Source organism: Kryptolebias marmoratus, linkage group LG18 (genome assembly GCF_001649575.2).
Source record: "Kryptolebias marmoratus isolate JLee-2015 linkage group LG18, ASM164957v2, whole genome shotgun sequence".
NCBI lineage: Eukaryota > Metazoa > Chordata > Actinopteri > Cyprinodontiformes > Rivulidae > Kryptolebias > Kryptolebias marmoratus.
The window spans coordinates 10,784,426-10,806,575 of record NC_051447.1 but is presented as its reverse complement, the minus strand read 5'-3'; the positions used below and the strand labels follow the sequence as shown (position 1 = coordinate 10,806,575).

Genomic DNA, 22,150 nt, shown 5'->3' with positions numbered 1-22,150 from the left:
ATATTTGGATAAACTGCAGAGATGACACAAACGCGCAGCAGCACATTCCCTCTAGAGCCATTTCTGCTAGATGAAGCTCATTATCTGCCTTAGTTAAGGGAGAAAGAAGTTGACTCAATCCCTTTATGTTTATATTAGATCAGCTCAGAGCACATTGACTTACAAAGTTACAAATTTCACTCTGGAAGGAAATGGTGGAAAGTAAATACTATCATTTAGCTTGGATTATTTAAAAGTTTTTTTTTAGGAATTAAAGTTGGTATCACTGCGTGCTGAAAGACTCCATAAAGCATGTAGTGTATTTTTGATTTAAGTGAGTTCTAAGGTGTTGACATGCAGAACAACTCCACCAATCACTTTAAAAAGTCAGCAGTGCGAACAACTGATAGTAGTTAATTCTGTCCTCAGACAAAAACAACCTATGATCCAAATAATAATAAAAAAAAAGATGATTGATGTGATGTACGGTAGATTGACATGTGGGCTTTCACTTGAGGCTAGTAAGAGGAGCAGCTGTGCACCAGCATCCCCTGCGTGCGTTGTTGGCTATGTAATGTAATGTCAGAACAATCAGTGTTTGTCTTGTTTGTCTCCGCGATCAGATAAGATGGATATCCTGGAGTATGACCCAGATGTTTATCTCGGTGTCAGGCCTGAGTTATGTATCTCGGCGAAGGTTAAAATTGGCTGTGTTAAGTGGCTCCCTGGCTTGGTTTAAATGCTGCAGGGAGGAGACTACAGTAAGTGCGAGGGACTTGCAGAAGTGCAGTCAGGTCATTTGAGGGAACCATTCACTGTGTGTGTGTGTGTGTGTGTGAGAGACTACATATATAGAGGACACGTTTTATTAGACGCCTCATATGGGATTATTGTTCGTATACTGTTTTACTGACATGGCTTTGTCGTCCTAAAGAGTTTTGACCAAGTTGGAAATTGTTGCTACAGTTAAGCCCGTACAAATTCTTGTGCTTTTTTATGCTATAGAGTGAAGCTCGACTTCTTTGTGTGTTACATTCCTGAGCAGTCTTTTTCTGTGGATTATCCTTGGGGAAAAACACAATTCCAGTCCCTTATCATAGCTGCGGCCAACCCAAGCAGAAACTTATATCTCTCGTTCTGCAATTACTTCATACACCAGTTTTTGCTAACAGCAAGCAGTATTTTTCCCCCTCCCAGAGCCTTTCCTGTCTTGTCTTTCTCATTTTCTTTATTCCGCACCCCTCATCTTTCTTTCTTTTTGTGGTTTATTCTGACAGTGTTATAGCCACTGAGTCCCAGGTGTGAGCCCTGTCCTGGTAAACTCCTATAAATACTTTGAGATGATCTTGGCCATCAGTGTCTCCTCCTCTGCAGCACAGAAACCATTACTTCTTTCCCCCCATACATTTTGGTAAATTTTAGATTATGACTATCAGGCTGCAGTAAATTCTCAGCATGAAACATCAATTTAACAGTTACTTTTCCTGTGCGTGTTTCAGAGCCAGTTGAGGTAATTTTTGAAACTGTAATCAGATCTTTTTTTTTTGTTTTTTTTACTGTTGGGCATTTTCTAGAGTTTGTTTTAACAAAGACATATTTTTAAATGATCATTTGAAATAACGCCAGCTTGGTGGAAATCAGTGACTTGTCTTTTGATTTCACAACCTCACTGGAGTAGAGCCTGTAACTCTTCAGTGCTGAATTTTCCTCTGGCCTCATTTTGCCTTTCCTCAGTCATTTTCCACTTCTAGTGTGAATATTCTCATATCTTTTATTCCAATAAATGGGACGGGGAACAGAAAGTGCTAAACGAGGAAATGAGATAAAAATAAGCCAGTTTGATCTTCGAGTTAGTTATTGTTAGTTATGTAACCATACTAGTAAATTCTTGTAAGCTTGCTTGTGTTTGCCACCTCTTTTGAGGTCATATAGCTGGTAGCTTCACAAGTTGCCTGCTCCTTAGAGCAGAAAAAAAAAATAAATAAAGGTAACTTCTGTGAGATAGTGTAATTTATTTAATCCTTTTTAACGTGAATAAATTCATTCCATTTCAAATATAGCTTGTAAGGACATTTTCTTTGCAAGTACAGCAGCCAAGATTTGTACTCACCTGGTACATGGTGTCCTAGATTTTCACTGTAAAGCACGATCGGAGCCAGACATTTTGCAAGCAACAATAAAGTATCCATCTGTTCATGGGGAGACATTAGATATTAATTTCACCCCCCAAAACAAAGCCAAAGCGTGATCATACAATGACTATTTCAAGTATTTTTTTTTCCCTCTGCATATTAAAGCAAGTATTTTAACACGTCTCTCAGCAAAAATCTGAAAATCTTGTGTAAATACACTATCATTCAAAGGTAGCCTAATGCTAACAAAGCTTGAGTAAAAATTGAATCTTGTGATCTCTCAGCAAACTACTGAATCACTAGGATGCCCTAACAAATCTGATTCTACTTCTCTGTCATGTATATTTGCGAGTCTGTCCTCGGGCAGTATATCTTGTTGTGTCAGAGACGCTCATTAAATTAAACCTTGAGTCAAACAGGAACGAAAGACCCTAGGAGAGAGCCGTTGCTTTATTAGCAATATGCTAGAGGCTTTAACTCCCAGCTGAAAGTATCATCAGATTACTGTGCATTAAATGGATCCAACCTGCTTGTTGGTTTGTTGTGGTAAACTGAGGCTATTGAGTTTATTCATTTAGGAAACTAAACAAGATGCCACCAAAATAACACATTTTTAATTCAGGGACTGCACAGGTTAGCACACACAGTGGAAACATGCTCTATAGAAGTATCTAATACTGCGAGAAAATGAAACTATTTTATAAAATAAAAAACTATTTTGAGTAGAGGCTATAGATATACAACCTGTGTGTACAAAACCTTAACAGTTTAAGTTTGCAGTCAGCCAACATAAGCACAGCTTTTCACCATCATCTTCAGAAACAGAAAAGTCCGTTTTGCTTCTGTCTGTCTTGCATTCTCTTCCTTGTATTAAAAGATAACGGGCAGAATAAAGTGTAAAAAGAAACAAAATACAGCTTTGTGGTATTTCTCCAATCCTCTTTTCTTCACTTTTGCCTGAAGCTTCTCCCTGGACATTATATAAATAAGCAAAAATAGCCCAGGTTGATGACAACGAGTTTCATAAATGTCCGATTCAGTGCCACTGGGTTTGCAGAAGTGCTTCATGTTCTCAGGGTTGACCTGTTGACAACAATTTATCTCTTTAATGCTGATTCTGGTGTTGTGAGTTTATCTTTTGTGTGACTGTCGTACTGTAAGCAATAAAAAAATAAGTCCAGTGGCGCATTTTTGCCTTTCGCTGTTCTTGTTTAAACAAACTGTCACCATGTCTTTTCTGACCTCTTCAACCAATGAGTGTAAACTGATTGTAGGGCCATTGCTGTTCTTTTATATTAGCAGCTTTGCTTACTCGTGACTAATAAGTTTGGTGTCTTTGTCTAGGTATTGAATGCCCACGAAGTTCCCGGAATATGCCTGGCGGGATGCAGGCGGCTGAACCCTTCAGTGACGAAGCCATGCTGTTAACCAAAGAGCTGGTGTTGCAAAGAGAGGTAAGCAGTGACACAGAACCTTCTGGCTGTGCTTTTATTATCTTCCCTCGTTTCATTCTCTGTTCCCATGTTGGGTATCTTTAATGTTTAGATAATTTGGCTCTTACCGCCTTTTAGCACCCACTGCATGATGTTGGATTTTATAATAACACTCCAATTTTAGTGGGCTTTAACAACAAGATCATTGTGATTCAGAGATGGGGTTAATGTCAGTATTACATGGAGCAACAAATGCAAACAGGACTACAATATTTAACCAAACAAAAAAATGTTTTCAACTTGCTTCCTTTTATCATCGTTTTTTCTAAACCCATGTTACTTAGACAACATGTGTTAAAATCTATTTAAAATGTGTAATTACCCTTTAACCATTACATATCTATCATCTAGTATACCTAAACCTTTCTGGAGTCATTAAGATGGGGAAATACACATTTGTATTGTGTATTTTAAATAAAATAGGAGGAAAATTGGTCCTATTCTCCTCATTGATAGAAAAGCCCATTTTATTTTTTATAAGTTTCACCTGACAGGTGAGTTTATCTTATATTGTCAAGACTGTTTCTATAAAGATGGGACCACTGACTTTAATAAGCTGATTAAATTGTTTACTCCCAGTTGAACTTTATTACAGCATTTAACACACTGTACTCATCCCTCGAGTGATGTCAAATGTCATAAAAATTATAGAAGAAAAAGGTTTATATAATCATGTAAACGACCCCTTCTGGAACATACGCACCATTCTCCTCTGCTTATTCCCTTTTGACGGAAAGCTCACCTGATACTGGATCAGTGCTCCTGGACTTTAGAAAAACGCCGTCCTCTGTGTGCTTGTTCATTCACATGCTAATAGGTTTTTATAGGAAGCAGTGAACGGACCAAATCCATGATGGAACTAGCTATAATCCTCCCACCACTTATCCCGGCCACACACTTACTCTTTTTCTTTTTTTTCTTCTTTTTTTTCCTTTCTTTTTTTATACTACTTCTGCATCTTTATCTCTGCTGTAAAGAGCTTTTTTTTGTGTGGGGTGGCTGACTCCACTGTCCTCTGCTGTTTAATTGTCATGGAAATGGAGTCTTTGACAGTGTTGCAGGTGGGCTAATGTTAAAACGTTTGTATGTGGGGGGAAAGTAGGTAGTGGGGTGGGAGCAAGCCAACCACATTTTTGGAAAAATCACGAGCTTGGGGAAAAAAAATTGCAAGCAACGTAAATTCAGGTATTTGACAAGGATTGGTTGAGTGCAGAAGTTGGACAAGTATGTGTTGAAATGATTGAATTAATGTAGTTATATACGTATTTTATAGTTTTATAATTGACAGAATTTATACTCTATACAAAAGCTTTGCTATACTATCCTAAAGAGCTTTGTTATATGGCTAATAAATAAATAAAATTAAAGATCTACAAATGCATGTTGCCGCTGCCTGCATTGTCAATGTTTTAAACCAAGGTCATCATCATAATGAAAAAGGACAGAATTTCAGTTGTCTTGGTCAACCCTTAAAATAACAACATGCACTATTTTAAGATGTCAGCTCAGATGTTAATGATGTTTTAGATAAACTACATGATACAACACCAGTGGGCAATATGATGAAATACACAAGTCATGCAAAGTAAAGCAACATTCTTTTACAGTTGCACAATATATTTTAAACAACTTCTCCTTTTTTTTATTTTCCGCATCTTTAACCTTTACTGCGGTCTAACAATAATTCTGATTTTGATTTATTTCTATCAGACCAGTTATTGGAAACAAGCCAGAACCGGCATTTCCAGAAAAAGTTTCAATTTGCCTTTGCGGTCGGATGAGAACAGCTGCCACTAATCAGGCTTGTTGTTGAACTTCAAAGATCACACGCTCAAGTGCTTTCTTTGAAAAATCAACAACTTCACTTGTATCTGCAGGGAAGTGCTGGTTCTTCAATAACATCATAGAAGCAGTGCCAATCTGAAGTATTTTTCACATCTTTTAAAAAATAATTGAAGTTGATCTTTATAATTTGACAGCTCGTCTCGCTTCGCTGTCCCTAGTCGTTTCTGCATATACTGTAGTTATAAATTCAATTAAACAGTTGTTACACACATAACCTCCCTAATCCACACTCACCTTCTCACACTTTCCTTTCCTGGCCAGTCATTCGTGGTGTCAGCAAGTTTTTCACAGGTAGGTGGGAGTTATCAAGCATGACCGAGCCATATAATGAGTTCTGAGCCCCAGCGTGGGGGTTGATTGGCTGCCTGCACTGACCTGCTGTTTGGGCTAATATGAACACAAACACTTCCTCACAAGAACACATTTAACTAGATGAAGACATAGTCGAGCCTTCATGCGCCTATGCTTGGCACCTCTTCTCTGGTTGAGTTATTTTTTCTCCCCACCGGAAAATAATTTCACAGGGGTGGAAAAAATTATATATATATAAAAAAAAAGGAATCATGGTAAGTGAACCAAAAAGTGACATCTCATCTAGTTGGGAGATTCACATGATAGCGTAATGTTGTACGATATGTGACAGTTAAACAGGATGGAGCTGCCTGAGCCAGAAGAGGTGAGGGGAAGTGCTAGGGCTCTAATGAGACAAGTTAGTAACAGCAGAATCGAAGAGCTGATGAAAAAATGGAGAGAAAGAACTCAACCGTGCCGCTGATCCATCCTTGTCTCCGTCTTTCATTTTCACTGCGAATTTAACAAAAAGGTTATCAAGGTGTGTCTCACTCTGACACAAACTTGGATATTTGACTTTAGGAACGTGCAATCTCGCTGTTTATCACCTCTGAATAGCAACTGATTGCGGCAGCTTTCGAAGATGTTTTCAAGGTGTCTCAGGTGAATAACATTTGATTTGAGTTTTGGTGCTATATTCATTTGCATTCATTAAATATTTTTCTCACTTGTGTGCCTCGGCATCAATTTGCATTCTCAGGGGCTTTTTTCCACCTGATGACATGTTGACTCACTGATCTTTATGCTACGTTCTCCACCCTTCCCATATATGATGTATTTCACGACTCCAATTAGCTGTTTTCTGTTTCCTGCATCCTATCAAACTGTCAATACCAGCTCAAACGCTTCTCTTCTGGTATTTTAGCAATAGCCCTTTTATCTTTCCCTGCTCCCTTTTTGTCCTTCATTTGAGCTTCATTATTATCTCTTGCTCTAGTTTTAGTCTCAGATTTTTCCCTTCTCTTCTACAAAATGTTTTTAAATTTCTCTTAGTGCAAACATTCATAGTTAATGTAGCATCCAGTGATGGCAGAGTTTCTGGTTTCTCATCCTAAACTATTCCACCCCTGATTTCCCAGATTCTCGGTCACTTTTTAATGCCTGCCGCTGAAAGGTGGTGCATCAGTGTTTTTGCCTGTTTGTTTTGTCTGTTCCATTAGCAAAATTTAATTGAACAAATTTTCAGAAAGTAGTTGACCCCTACAGCTGATTGCCTTTTAGTCAACCCAATTCAAGATGGCTGCCACAGCCAAATGACCTTAGAAGACACGCAATGGCTTGAGTTCAATTTTGGCGTTAGCTGTTAGCACTAACTGATCATTCAAGATTACCGTTTTAAGTCTTTGCCAATAACTATTTGAGTCAGTTGTGCCGGTCTGTTAGCATATTATCTCATTAAGCAGACAGATTTTAATGAAAGACTCACCAGTTTATTAAAGGGTATACATCTATACCTGTTTACCTTTTGGAGTCGGCCTATTTTAAGATGGCTGCCACAGTCAGCTGATCCTGATAACCACAAAAAATGGGTTACTCGCCCAGCAAAAATTTGGTATAGTATTGTCTAAGCATCAACATATTCTTGGAGTGCTACACATTGTGCAGTATTTGTGTTTTTATTGCTCAAAACTTTGACTTTTACTGTTAGCGTCAATCCTGTCTGTCTGATAAAATATCTGAAGAAGCACTGGACAGATTTTAATGACAGCAAACATTGGATTTGTATCAACTGATTACCTTTTGGAGTCACCCCAATTCAAGGTGGCCATTACAACTAATTGACACACAAAGACTTAGTTTTAGCGGTATTGAGCTAAATTTGATGTGATAATCACTGAAAGTCTTTTTCTGGCTGCTCTCACTTCTCACAAGATTCCACAATATAGCATGTGATCATGTATAACGTGATTTTCAAGGTTTGACCAAAACGCTTGTAATAATTTGATTAAATCTCTGACATTCAAGATGGTAATTGAGTTGATTCCATCAAGGAATAATAGTATTTGCATTAATTTCTCTCGATGCAAACCTGCACAAATAATGTGGCGTCCAGAGATGGGAGTTTGATTTCTCATTTCTCCACTGAAATTACCCCCATTTTTTCCGATTTCACAGATTCTCTGCTACCTTTTTTTATGATTTCTTTCACTTTCCTTTTTATTTTATAAAAAGCTTTTGTGTTTATCATCTCAGTCCCCCCTCCTCCTCTCTTCCTTCCTTCCTATTCCTGCTCCCTCTGTGTAGTTTTAATCTCTGACAGACACTGCTCCCATTCCCAGCGTGGAACCAAAACAGCAGCACAGAATTCTGAGGAGAGAAGGAGAACACGTTGGTAAACACCACTCCCCAGACATTTTCCTTTCCTTTTTTGATGTCTTCCTTTTTAATTTCTCTCACCTCCCACCTTCCATTGACAAAAAAATAAAAAAATGAAATCATTCACTACCTCAGTCACTGAGCCTGTGTTGATTTTTCGACATGCTTTCGGGTAGCAACATCAAAAGCCCAGCGTAACCAGGAGGGAGTCGAACAGAGGAGTTTTAACACATTGACATGTTTATCTAGGGTGAGTCAGTTGTCTTAATACAAGATGTAAATTTTCAAGAAAAAAAAATATACCTTTCCAACTGCCTCATTAAAATACAGCGCTCCTAATGAGTGTCACTCAAGCTTAGATGACAGTGTGACACTCGCGTCAAAGCGAGGTGCCTCGTACCTTAAAGTTGGAAGCTATTTTTAAAGTTGTGTGCTTGTTGTTGCTCTGAGGATGCAGCTTTTTTTTGCTTCTTTTTAACTGTAATTATATTTAGGAGAAGTTTAATGGTTTGTCATGTGCTTTTACATTTGAAGATAAATTCCCAAAAGACTTTTATTGACCGTTTTTTGTTTTGTTTTTTAATTGGCATAATCGGTTCAAAATGCTGCTGTATAATCTTTGTTACTACGTGACTGATTACCTGGTGGATGAGGGAGCAGGAATGAGAAAGATGAGAATTTGAGCAGCGATGAAAGCAAGCTAAGTGGACTGTAATTTCCAGTGTACTGTTCTGCTTTCATTCTGTCAGTTCTATTGACCTCATTCAGTCTGGGTGATCTCTCATCGTCTGTGCTGCCCCGACTGCCTACTCATATCTTTTATCTTTAACTTGCACATTTAAATTTGCTCTTACAGGCATAAAAGAAGAAAATGCATAGAAATCCCCTGAATATAGGACAAAAGCTCTGGTTTGTTCTTTACATTCTCACCTCCTTTATTTTCATGATCAAACGTTATTATTCAACTCTTTTCACTCCATGTTTACTTCATTCTTATTTCGCTCAGTTACTTTAGCTGTAATGGAAGACAAATATTAGCAACATTAGAAACTGAACAGACATTAACTTACCTCTGTGTGCAGCGCAGCTGTTTTGGGTGTCACACAGCTTTGCATGGCATCTTTAACTTGGCCCAGTTGTGCCTAAAAAGGCGTCCCCTCGCACCCATATTTTCCCACCTCGTGTGATGAAAACTGTACGCACCAGACTGCCTTTGGTCGGGGTTGGAACAGGCTGCCTTCAGACCTGCAGGAGGCTGTGTTGTGGAGCACTGATGAGTCACTGTGCCAGCGTGGCATCACAGATGCCTTTCTAATGCCTGCCTCTAGATCTTCCTGCCTTAATAACTGTTCTTGGTGAGCATTTTAATTAAATGCAAATAAACCCAATACCTTAATAATATCGAGAGGATTTTGTTTTCTGTGCTGTCTGAATGTGTGTGGTAATCTCTTTTAAACCACTACCTCGAATATAAATAGGAACACTGAAGCAATTGGATAATTGAAGTGTTTCTTGTCAGTCTTTTCTTCTTTTTGTCTCAGCACATTTGTAGCCAGTTCAACTCTGATCAATACATTTAGCTTTTCCACAAACAGTCAGCCACTCAAAATGTATCCTTCATGGATTTGACCCTCTCATATGTGCTATTTTGCAACTCGTGCCTGCAGGACAGCATCAGATTTTTTCACATCATTCATGCTCTCACATTGATTTCCAATCAAGCTTGAATTATTTTGGCATAGGGTCGATTACACAAGTCCTGGACCTCACACTCTTTAACCACGTCACTTCATCTAACCTTCACTCTTACACTTTGCCTCCCCCCACCCCAATATATATTGGCTTGATTTACCAGCTTTGGTTTTCTATATTCTTGGCTTCTTTTTTCCCCCCCGTCTCGTACCCTGGCATACACATGCACTATATGTGTCTGTGTGTGAGAGAGAGAGAAAGAGATGGACAAAATGAGTAGACATAATGAATAATGCATGGTGTGGTTTGCTGGTCAGTAAGACAGACGGTGGGGACTGAAGTGCCCCTCAGGTCCTTTTTTCCCCATCACGTTTGTAGTTAAACAAACCACAAGTGCAGAAGGCAGCTCCATATTCAGGTTACTGCTGCTTTACAGCCACAGATGAGATCTGTCCCTATCCATTCATTGTTTTATCATAAGGTGAACAGCATGACTAGTTCAGATTAGAGCCAGACAAACACCATAAGCTTTATAGCATCGTTTTCTATTTTTAGCTCAAAAATGGCAACAAAGAAGTATGGTTAATTGTCAAATATAAACTTGATACAGATGGGGCTTTTAATGACTGCAGTAGAATAAAAAAGAGTAAAGTTTTAAGTTGCAGAGGAGGTTATTAAAAATAGGTGTTTTTGCACAGTTGCCAGTTGATTGTCCTACATATTGCAATTAATTTACTACTGAAACAAACTTAAACTTAAGTTGCACACCTTTTTTTAAAACAAGATTGTTTATTCATTCATCTTCTTTCAAGTCTGTCTTAGCTGTGTCATAATTGAGCTGTAATTGTGTCTGTGTTGATGCTGCTTGGTGAAATAGAAGGGTAGCTGCAGGACAAGTGGCAAGCCGTGCTAGTTTGCAATTTAAATAGAGATTTTATCTGTAATTTAAAGGCTGACCTTGAAAGCCACATTAGGAGCATACAGCCATTAACGGTTGTGGCATTCGAGTACTGACCATACATTTCATCCCTCACAATAACCCATCTACATGACTTTGGACTAATTGGTGTCACAAGTAGAGTTCATCCTCTGATTTTGCTGCAGTTTATGGTCAAAGCGCCGCTCAGCCTGTTTGTGTGTATCAGTTTCACTGCTGGGTGGCTTTGCTCCTTGAAAATAGTGAATTATAGCCCGAAGGTGAACCGAGTGGCCCACATAAACGAATTCACACCATTGGTGTGACGGAAAGATAGATGGGCCTGAATGGAGATGAAGATATGAGAGGAAGGGAGAAACCTGCCCACCGCTTTATCGCCACAATTCTTTTTACAAGAGCGACCTTCTGTGTAAAGTGTGGCTGACGGAATTGCAACTTCGCAGTCCACCATGATAAGCATAACCTGCAAAGAACACAGAGGCGCGGGCACACGCTGTACTTAGGGGAAGAGCTGAATCCTCTTAGCCTTTTCCTCTTCATGAAGGGCACTGCAGTACTCTTCCACATCATTAAGGGCGATAGCTTAATGCACTACAGGCACTTGTACTTGCAGTCTTTTTGTGCACTTTTTGTATTCTCATTTTTCATTTTCTCTGTCCCTACCTTGTTCTCTCTCCTCTGCATCAAAATTCTTGGCTTTCTCAAAAAACAAATGAGAGGAAAAGATGAGGCGAATCAAGGAGCTCCCTCACATCCGTCAGATGCATTTTCATGTAATTGACAAGCAAATATTAAGAAGAATGCTTGAAAAGCCACTAAAATTAAAATTTGGCATATTTCTAAATGAATGGTGTGGAACAAATAAACATTGCTACATTAGAATATTATGTTTGAACTATAAAAATAATAAAGGCGAATACAATGAACTATTTGTAAGGTTGAGTGATGGGCATGATGTCTTGTGGTCTATAATCAAGTTTGAAAATGTCAGCTTTGATCGTTATTTTTATTCTTTACAAGTTGTCTTGTTAATCCTTCTGCGGTCAACTGATTCTCTTTCATCTCTTGTTCTGCTCCCTGAAGCAGCTTCACTTTTTACCACTGATTTCTTAATTTGCTGCTATTGTTGTTCACTTTATTAGCATTTTTACGTTCCTCTCTAAATTAATGCCAGCATTTTCACACCCACACTTTCATTAACCATTTTGTGTCGGGGTTGCTTTCATTACCCTGATTTGCCCTTTAATCACTTCATTGTGCATTTCACTTTCAGTGGCCCCTTTTGAGCCACAACCACTCGGATGAGGCACAGAGAAATGTCTTTCAGACATCTACTGTCTCCTCACTGGAGATTGTTGAAGTCTGTTGCGATCAACTTTGAGCGGTGTACAGTTCTGGAGAGGGTATATACGGTGTCCTTCATGTGTCATTTGAATCCCATGAGTGAGCCTGGGGAAATTGCTCCAGGCTTCTCTGATTTATTTATGCTTACGTTGATCTTTTTTCTGTAGATGGCTATGATGCAACAGTGTAACATAGTGCCTCTGTCGACAGATTCACATTCATCCTTCTTTGGATCTACACCATACATCAAACACATTGGCGTGAAGTAGAGATATTTATGCTTTTCTCTGCCTTTGTGGTTAGTCTAAACTAAAACGCTACATTTTTGCGTTGGAATCCTATGTAGCAGTTTGTGCAAAGTAAAAACGTATTCATGCACTTTTGTATACAGAATGATGAACCAGACATTGTCCTCTTAGTGCTAAAAGTTCCTTTTAGAACATATAGGTTGCCAAATAAAGATGTTTTCTTGACCGTATGGCTAAAATGCAAAAGAAATGGCTGACACTGAAGTCAGCTGCCATCATAAAGAGTCTTAGTCTCTGTGTCTTTTCCTTCTATGCTTCTTGTCGTTATGCATTTTCTACTCAATTTGATGAAGACAAACGCATGCACATCGCCGTTAGTCCAGACCATTCTCGCCACTGCCCTTCCTCCTATCGTCTTTGTCTTTCATGTCATTCTACTGTCACTTGCTCAGTTATTGAGTTGTCTATTCCTGGACCCTGCTGCACCTGTTTAGTCTAGCCATCTCCTCTCATCGGGTCCTTTCTGAGTCCTTGTCCCGCTTTTCCTTTACTATCATACAACTGGGTTTTATATTTCTGTGTGTGTGTGTACCTGATCTGAGAGGAATATACTGGAGCTTCAAAGATGTGAATAAATAAGTACCAAATAAAGGCTAGAAAGAGGAGAGATTTGAGGCGGTAATCCTTCGCCAGCTTACCCCAGCATAACGTCCTCACACCTGCACTCTTATCCCCATCTCAGCATCTCCTTCTATCTACCTATTCTGTCATTCCATTTCTTTATATCCCTTACCAACAAGAGAGAGGCTATCTCCGAAGCTGTGTCAGTGATCAGCATCTCTCCACTCCCCCTCCCTCTCCGTTTTCTGTGTTTCCCAGAGGACAGTCGGGGCATAAAGGGAAGAACGGGCCTTGCAAAATCTATTCAAAAAAATGAACAGGGATTGGGCTCTCGGCTTTGAGTTTCAACAGATAAAGCTAATGGCAAAAGTGGGCGACAGACAAGAAGCTGTGTGTATGTGTGTGCTCGCATAGCTTCAGTTGAGGCGAGCTATAGAAATGCAGTTCCTTTAAACCCCTGTGCTGGCTGACTCTCTCTGAATGTGTAGGGGTGTTTGCAGGGGAAGTTCGAAGAAAGGCTCCACTGGGCACTGCAGTTTCTTGAAATGCATTCGCTGCCAGCTCGCTCTCTCTTAAAGTGAGAGTGTTTACTGTTTTAATCTGTTCAGTCGGACTTGTTTAAAAAGTAATCAATAAACCTGAAGTCGACATTGCATTATCTTCAACAGCGCCTTTGTCTGCTTATCTGTCCCTACATTAGTGTGTTAAGATCATTATTACAAATAAGGGGAAACATAGTAGCTTAATCAAGATTTAGTTGGGTTGTTGTCAGAGGTCAGAAATTAAAGAATGGAAAGTCATTTGCTGTTCTTTTGTTTAAATAACCTTTTAATTCAGCTTCAAAGAGCTCACTGTTTAAGGTGGGATAATTAACTTTGTAAGTGACCAACAACTACGTATTTTTATTCACAATATTTGCTGTCATCATCAGTGGAGTCTGTAGTTAGAATGGTGCACTTTTTAGCACCTTGGCCTCTAATGTTCCTGTTAGTATGACATTTAGCTCAGTCATCTGACACTAGTAAACACTTGCTTCCACGTACATATTTTGTTGCTGCTCCGTATTGTTTGTCTGTCACCTCACTGCAACTCCTTTGCCACTTTCAGTGTACAATTGACACTCTGACACACACACATTCACAGAAAGTTGTGCACACACAGAGTTATTATCTCCTGGAACAATACTAATAGATGCATGCACTGCTGTGAGCAAACTGTTTGTGCCTCTGCTGCCAACAGTGGGAGGGTGAAGGCTTGCCAAGTCTCCTCCACCCTGAGCTTCCTCCTTCTCTTCTATCCTCTCCCCAATCATACACCCTAACCTTTGTTACACTCAAATTTTCTGTGATTTATTCAGATGTTTGTGCTTTGAGTTCCGTGCTTTAGAATTTCATTTTGATGGTATTTTACTGTTAACATCAAATGCAAATTAGATCAAGCACGAATTTGCACTCTTTTGATCGTGTTTGGTAATGGAAGACTGGCAATAAAACTTGATGTCTAATAACCGGCCCCCCATTGTGCAGGTATACTCATGAGTCAGGTGGATGAGAATGAGGTCACACTCAACTGTGTCCTGCAAAGAGCCGATGATTCACCTGTTGTAAAACAGGAATAGTGTGAATAGTACAGTAAAGTGAAGCATTACCAGAATTCCACTCGTATGGAGGCTTCAGGTTTACAAGTAGTCCTACAGAAAGCATGTCACGTTTTATTCTTTGATGACCTTATTAACAAGTTGAATACCCTTTTACCCTTCATGGTTTGCAGAAGCCTGTTAATGACACACTGAACTAAAACCAGGTGTGTTGGAGCAGAAAAACAAGTAAAACATGCAGGATAGTGACTCTCCATGACCAGAGTTGCTTACCCCTGGTCTAGTTTCTCTTCATCAGATAACTATTTTTTTTCTTTGGTTGAGTCTTCCTTGGTGTAACAAACCAAAAGACAAAAAATGGCAAAAGTGTGAACAAGAGTTGCCCATACTTCAGCTTGTTTCATATGTTTTTGACGTAGTTGTCAAGTGCCAACAGGGTACTATAGTAAGACTTGTATCTGCAAAGCTTTGCATAGCATTGATATTTGTCTTGAATAGGCCTTTCACTTTTTTAACCACTATTTTTTCTTATTTTACCAAAATGCTTTGAAGTTGAGAGTGAATTAAGGGGTGGTCAGTTGTAGATCTATTAAATGTCTTTAGATTGTACTCATTACACCTTTTAACCATTGCAGTTCTTGCTTCCCTTTGTTTGGATTTGCTGTTAGTTTCCCTGTCTATTTCATTCAGTAGATCTTAATATTTCTAAAATGTTTTTCTGTTTCTACAGTTTAAGTGTTTTCAGTTCACATCTTAATAATCTCTCAAACTTTTTGGCTTTGTCTGACAGTAATATGTAGCTTCTGGCTTTAATTGCTCCTTGTTTTCTGAGAGTTGTATGCTTTAATCTGTTTTTATCTCATCCTGACATTGACAGTCTGTCTTATGAAAACATTTCTACAAAGACAACATGCTGTCATATCTAAATTTTAGTTATTTTACTGAGAGCTGAATCCCATCACTGAGAACATGAAAAACCAGTGGGCACTGAACAATAATGACCCCCTGCATCAGACTCAAACACACAAAGCACTTCACAGTACTTTTGATTTTCTTTTTCTCTTTTCCCCGAAGTCTATCTAGATTTGTCAAAAATCTTGTTAAAAAAGGGAATGAGATGAGTTTTTCATGCTTCACTACCATCCTTAGACCTTGTAACAGGCATTACATTCACAAAGTACAGGTTGTATTTTAGTAAATAATTGTTTAGGATTAATTTATGACTTGTAACTGTGATCGAAGGGCTGAGTTTACTTTGTTGAAACTTTTATTTATAGCTTGCATCCCTTCCTTGTTTTATTTTGAATCATCACGAGATGCATCAGCATTTTATTCCACGAAAGTTAGGTTCTTAAACCTGGCAAATATTTAAGTACCCCTCTCTCCTGTTAAATGATGAAAGCTTAGGACGCATTAACAAAAATTCCTGCGATGTAGCAGGGCTTCTGTTCCCGTCCGCAAAACGAAGTTGGCTATTGATTTGTTTGATCTTTGAAGATCACAGCTGACCCAACTACACATGCACATAGCTTAAAAGACTCACAGCAGTTTGCTGCAGCAACTGAATAATTTTGCCACCGCATGAAAACTGTTTCAAGCCGTGTATGCTGTACGCAGCTTTTTAGAGCTTTCATCTCTGCATTGCTTTCATTTGCCATTCTTTGCTCAGCAGTGCACATTTTCTCTGCAAGTCTTTGACATTAGCACATAACTTGTTATCTTGACGTCCACACCAGTGCAACATTCAAGATCCCACAGTTGCCACAAAATGAATCCCGTGGTCTTCCTGAAGTGTCCGATAGGGTCATCATATCTATTGTTATCACATTTCAGTGCTCACACGTCTTTCCAAATTGTAATGCTTTTGTACCTTATCCTTCCTATTTGCTTCCTCCTTTCATCTGCCCTCTCTTGTTCTTCATCTACATATCTTTTACAATAAGGCATTGCAGTTATCAAAAAAATCTATATTTCTCTGAAATATATACTCAGATTTAATTTGAAGTCCTGTCTTCTTTAAAGGCAGGGTGGTAGTTGAACCGAACACATCTAGTCCAGCCAGCACCCAGTTGAAGTCTGGGGGATGGAAGGAACTTATCTTTACCTGTTTTTGTAATCTGCCTACCAAAAAAAACATTGTATTAACTACATTTTATCTAGGAAGTTGAATGAAATAATTGAGCTTTTTAAAAATTTTGTACAAGTAAAAGCATGCCAGAATGATATGTTACTTACATTTGAATCATTTGTTTTAAACATCACATAATTCCAGTGAGCTGTGGCTTATAGCAATTTTGCACTTTGACAATAAACGCCTTAAGAAACGAAGGCATTAAAAATTAGGGTGTTGTAGGAAGACACAATGCAGACTAATAACGACTGTTAAAATGTAAGGCCTTTCTCATAAGTCTGCCATGTTGAAAGGCTTGATTGTAGTAAATAGTTGAAGTAAATGAAGCCTCTACCTTTTATTTGAAAATGTTCTTTTAATACAGATTGTCACAGTGTGCTGGATTCCTTGTCCAATGAAGTGCCTCCTTGGACTTTTTTCTTTTTCCCTATAAATAATCTGATTTCTTGGTAAATCAAAGAGGTAATTTTTAACTGCAGTTCCACCCATTTGCAGTCACTAAAATATCCACAACTAGATGCTCTTTGTTGTCCTACAAAAAAATATCCCAGAATACTTTCTAACCCCTCAAAGTCGTCGTTCTTAGGGCAGGGTACATCAGTCTCTAGACTTTCATTGCCCTTATTTCTTTTTTCCCCCGTTTTTTATTTTACACATAGAGCATAATAACAGATTTTTTTTTTTCTTTATCACCCCAGTGTGCACAGGCTTTTCTAGTCTTTCAAGTGTTTTCCACATGCACAAGAACATGTTGTAGTGTGATGGACACTACATCAAATCGTCTGATAGTGCAGCTTGTACACCCATTCACAGTAATGCTGTGCCTGTGATCATGATTCCTCTCCAGGACATAAATCTCAACAAAAGCAGTGAAATGAATGGCCAGTAGCTTCAATTTTTCTTCTGTGTCTATGTGCGTGCTTTTTTAATGCTTGTGCCTTTGTCTTTATTAGTGTTGGTGCACGCACGCAATTGTCAACACGACTACCCCAACATGTCTCAGCCCCCTGTTTGGAGATCTCTGTAGACCTGATTTACTACACACACATACACTTGCCCTGCAGACTCTGCTATGGACCAGATCATAAAAGTAAGGCTTCATCTTCTCTGGCTGCGAAGAAAACACAAGGATGTTTTTCACCCACCAAAATGGCAATAAACTCTGTTTCACAAGGAGTAACACACTCGAGTGGTTCTACTCATGGCAAAAATAGGTCAGTCAACCCACCTGCATTTCGGTCTGTTTCATCTTAAAAAAATCTGTTTGCATTTGACCACAATATATATTGAAGTATTTTGGCATAAGTTAAAGTCTTGGCAGCACTGGGATCACTGCCAGCAGTACACAGATAAAATCTTTTCCTCTGCCTCCACTGACCTCAGTAACAACAAATCACAGCACAAGCTGACTATTAAATATGGACATTTGCTTTGGTTTTCACATGGTGAAAATCATACGCACCAGAAAACATAATTTTGTCTTTACTGATTCCCTGTGCTCAACAGACATCCTCACATTTTAAACACTCCATGTTTTTAAAAATAATTTTATTAGCAAAGACAATGAAAATCCAGATGCCAAAGTTTGATTGAAATCATGACCATACTTTTTATACCAACTAAAGTTTTTGTTTTGGCTTCCCTTTCCACCTTTGGCTTTGTCCCATGTACAGTCCCTCTATTTGACATTAAAACAAAAAAAGAAAATCTTTTTTGGCCCTAGCTCATGTTGAGTCACAAGGCAACACTCTCATACACCTGCTCAGAATAGCCTCTTCTGTGCCACTAGCACGCTGACAAGTCTGCACACAAAAAATATAGCCTTTGCACTGTGCAGCATTCATTCTTCACTAGGTCTACAATGGTTGGGTAGTTCCCATCAGTTTCCTCAAGTATAGAGGGTTTTTTTTTCTTTGCTAGTTCTTACAAAGAGATTAGACTTCCTTATCTAACATATTTTGTAAATCAAACCCACACTAGTAGTAGTAAGCAACTTATGCACAAATTAGATGGTAATTATGCTCATAAGCAAGAGCAAATAAAGAGCATTTAAGGGTTTGCTCAGTGGCACTTCATCTTGGATCAGCAAAAACATTTCGTCACTCAAGAAAACAAACCAGCAGCTCTGGTTTCAAGCTGCTGTTCTTGCATCTAAAACATTATTGCCCCTATGTGATTGTCATAAATCTGTTAAAGGTATACCGATATAGGAGCTGTTGATGACAATCTTTAATACAGCTTTCAGACAGGCCCTCCTTCACAGTAATGAGATGGGCAAAAATGACGCCTAGTTGATTTATAGTTGTTTAATACTAGAGTTCTGCATTCACTCTCCACAAGTAAAGAAGTCCACACAACCACTTCCCACTGAGACCAGTTCAAAAAAATGCACCAGACACAATAAGATCAGAAAAAAATAAGACAGTCTTTGCATATAAATACACTTCCACTCACTTCTACTTCTAGTGAGTCTTAAGTAATGTTTGATTGACATTTCTTTTTGGTGAGTCTCTCAGCTCAAAATGTTGAAACACTTTCAGTGTTGTAAAGTTACTGATAGTACCACATAAAATGTAGTCACTCTTCTAAATGTTGGTTGCTTCATTACTGAGGATTTAGTTGATAAATGGCTAATGCAATTGAAAATAATGCCTTGTAGTCTAGGTAATTTAATGAGATTGTATTTGGCTATAGCTGCCTTATAGACTGCAGTGCAATAGTAATTAGCATGAGGAAAAAAAAAATCTAATTAAGAGATTGCATCAAAACAGATGAGTTTTGAAATGTCCCCACTAAGATGAAAATGAGCTCCTGCTTTAAATTGAATGGAAGAGCAAGTATAATGTTTGTTCTCTGTGCTGGATTAAAGGCTTTGACTTTTGTCCCTGGAAGCAATACACATACAGATTGTTACACCGCATTGTCCCTACAGTTCCATTTGCTCTAACCTCTTGATCCTCACACCCTCTTTGCTGTTTTATTCTCCAGCCTTCCTTACTCAAGTACCCCCAGTGGTCCAGTCCATTTTCTGTATCAGCACTTCTTATCTGCTGCACTCTGCTCTGTATGCCCCTTTCTTCCCCACCCCCACCACACGACTCGTGGTGCAGTCCACCCATTCACCAATCATGCTACAGCCACAGTGGCCAAGCAATATATCCCCCATTCCATCTGTAGCTGGCACTCTTGCCTCACATTTTCTATTAGTCCTTTCCCAAGTGCTTTTCCTCCTTTTCACACTGCTTTCCCTTCTTTTGATAGCACTACCTTGTTTTTTTTTCTTATTTGAATTAAATTAATAATTTTTTTTCTTAGTTAGTTATTTTCACCTCATTATTCTTTTTTTTCTATAATTAGCATCTCCCTCCCATACTATTTTTTTTGTTCACATCTATTTCTTTTTCCAGAAACAACTCTATCGTCAGTCACATTATCAAACACTGCCATATTTCTCCATGTTGATCTTGAATTTGTCATTACCATCACCTGTCGTCATCTCATCTCTCCCTTGGCGTTACTTCCTTTGGTTTTGATTTTGGCCTTATATCTCGCAGTTCTGCATTTCTTATGCTTACCTATAACTTGATATTAATCACTCGCTCTCTCTGTATCCCTTAAACCCTATCGCTTTGGCTTCAACTTTACATCTTTTCTCTCCCGCCTCCCCTCCTGTAGCTTTTTGAGCTATGCCTGAATATGTCCATCTTGCTGTGCTTTCCTCTTTCCAATGACTTCATGATTGCTAATGAAGCACACAGACAGAAAACATGATGTGGGGGAGGAAGGAATGGAGAGAAGTGTTTCCCATGGAGACGAGGCCTCCACTGCCTGGCTAACTGATTGGCTGATTGATGACCCTGTAGCCATTTTGACCGATTAGGATGACAGAGCCTTTTATAGCACATTGCAGCTTAAATATACGATCAGATAGCTCAGTATACTTCACTACTGAATATTATGCTGCAGCAAAAGCCAGATGCTGCTACACCTTACGGAGGCATAGGAAATGCAGAACTGTGGCATAAAGCCTTTGAAAAGCATGTCATCACATGACTTAATGCTTGGTACTTGTATATTTTTTTGTATTTGCACATTTAGTCAAAATTCATGTATCCTTTTAAAAAACAACTTGATTTTGCTGTCCTGAAAAAAAGTCTTCTCACATGTCACATTAGGTACAGTTGAGAACTTTTATCTGCATATAGCTTTGTTTTTAAAACAAGTAAACCACAAAGGTGGGAGACAACAGACAGCAGTCTAATGGCAAATGACAACCATAGTATTCTGTATGAAATGGTTGTTAACTTTGAACTTCCAATTTATGTCTGTGCTTTATTTCTCTGATGCTTCCTACAGACCATTTTCCACATTTTGTTTTCTGCACAATGATGCTTTTCTTATTTCAGCCATCCTTGTTTTATGTAGCCCAATAAACATGGCTGACACAACAAATGCACATGTACAAAATTCAAACTGACCACATGCTGATCATCATGATCTACGTGATTCTTGCAATTACAGACTGTCCAAAGTCTAAAACATAAGTTCAATTGTAAACCCAGTGCAAGACTAAAATAGCATAGGTTCTAGGGGATTTTGATCACAAGTGCAGTGCAGTAAGTTCTTTTCCCCAAATAGTTGTGGATTGTTGAACTGATGAAGCACTTTTTTTCCCCAAGGATGATTATATAAAACTTCATGTTCAATTACTTTTATTTACACACTAGATGTATTGAGATTGACTGCATGCTAACATGCCACCTCTTAGATTAAAGTTTCCATGTTTGCACATCCTTTTGCATATAAAACATTTTGTCTCAGTCTGATCTTTGTTTCTTGATGGGTTTTCTAGATATGAGACAAAACAACTGGACTGTGTGGTTCTAGGTATGCTTCATTGAGAGAGAGGGGAAAAAAAGATAAACTGGCTAATCTAATACTACAGATTGTCTCTTAACTTTTAGGTTTGTTTATTAGAATTGTGAGAGGATATTATAGGGAAAAAAATACTGTTGGACACTAAAAGAGCATCGTTAACAACTACACCTAACTGCATTTTTCTTGATAAAACTACTTTTTCTGACTGATAAATCCCCTAGAGCTAGAATCTTATGAACGATATATCTTTTGCTAAGGCAGTCTAAACATGAATTTATTTATTTTCCATTTCCCCCCCTCTTCATTAGAAACTATATTGTTGCTATCACTTTGTAGAAAATACGTCAACACACTGGACTTGTGTACTTTAGGAATACACTGAGCTTCAACTTTTAACATTACATTAATATAAAAACTCACTTTTGGTTTGATTTTTTTTTTTTTATAATGTCTCAACACATTCATAGAACTTTAATGCACTTTTATTTATGTGATCAGCCTCAATAGGCTGAAGTGCAACAGCAATCTTTAATGATGTAAAATAAACTCTTGTTACATTTAAATACTAACACAAGCTGTGGAGGTA

At 38.4% G+C, this 22,150-nt stretch overlaps 1 protein-coding gene across 1 annotated transcript in view; it reads left to right on the top strand.

Annotated features, from left to right (window-relative positions):
• The window catches only part of snd1 (staphylococcal nuclease and tudor domain containing 1), a 173,880-nt gene that overhangs the window by 53,761 nt on the left and 97,969 nt on the right, over nt 1–22,150 (top strand). Inside the window, exon 16 of the mRNA XM_017414826.3 lies at nt 3,456–3,565. Within this exon, the coding sequence (XP_017270315.1) occupies nt 3,456–3,565 (110 nt within the window). The remainder of the gene's footprint in view (nt 1–3,455; nt 3,566–22,150) is intronic.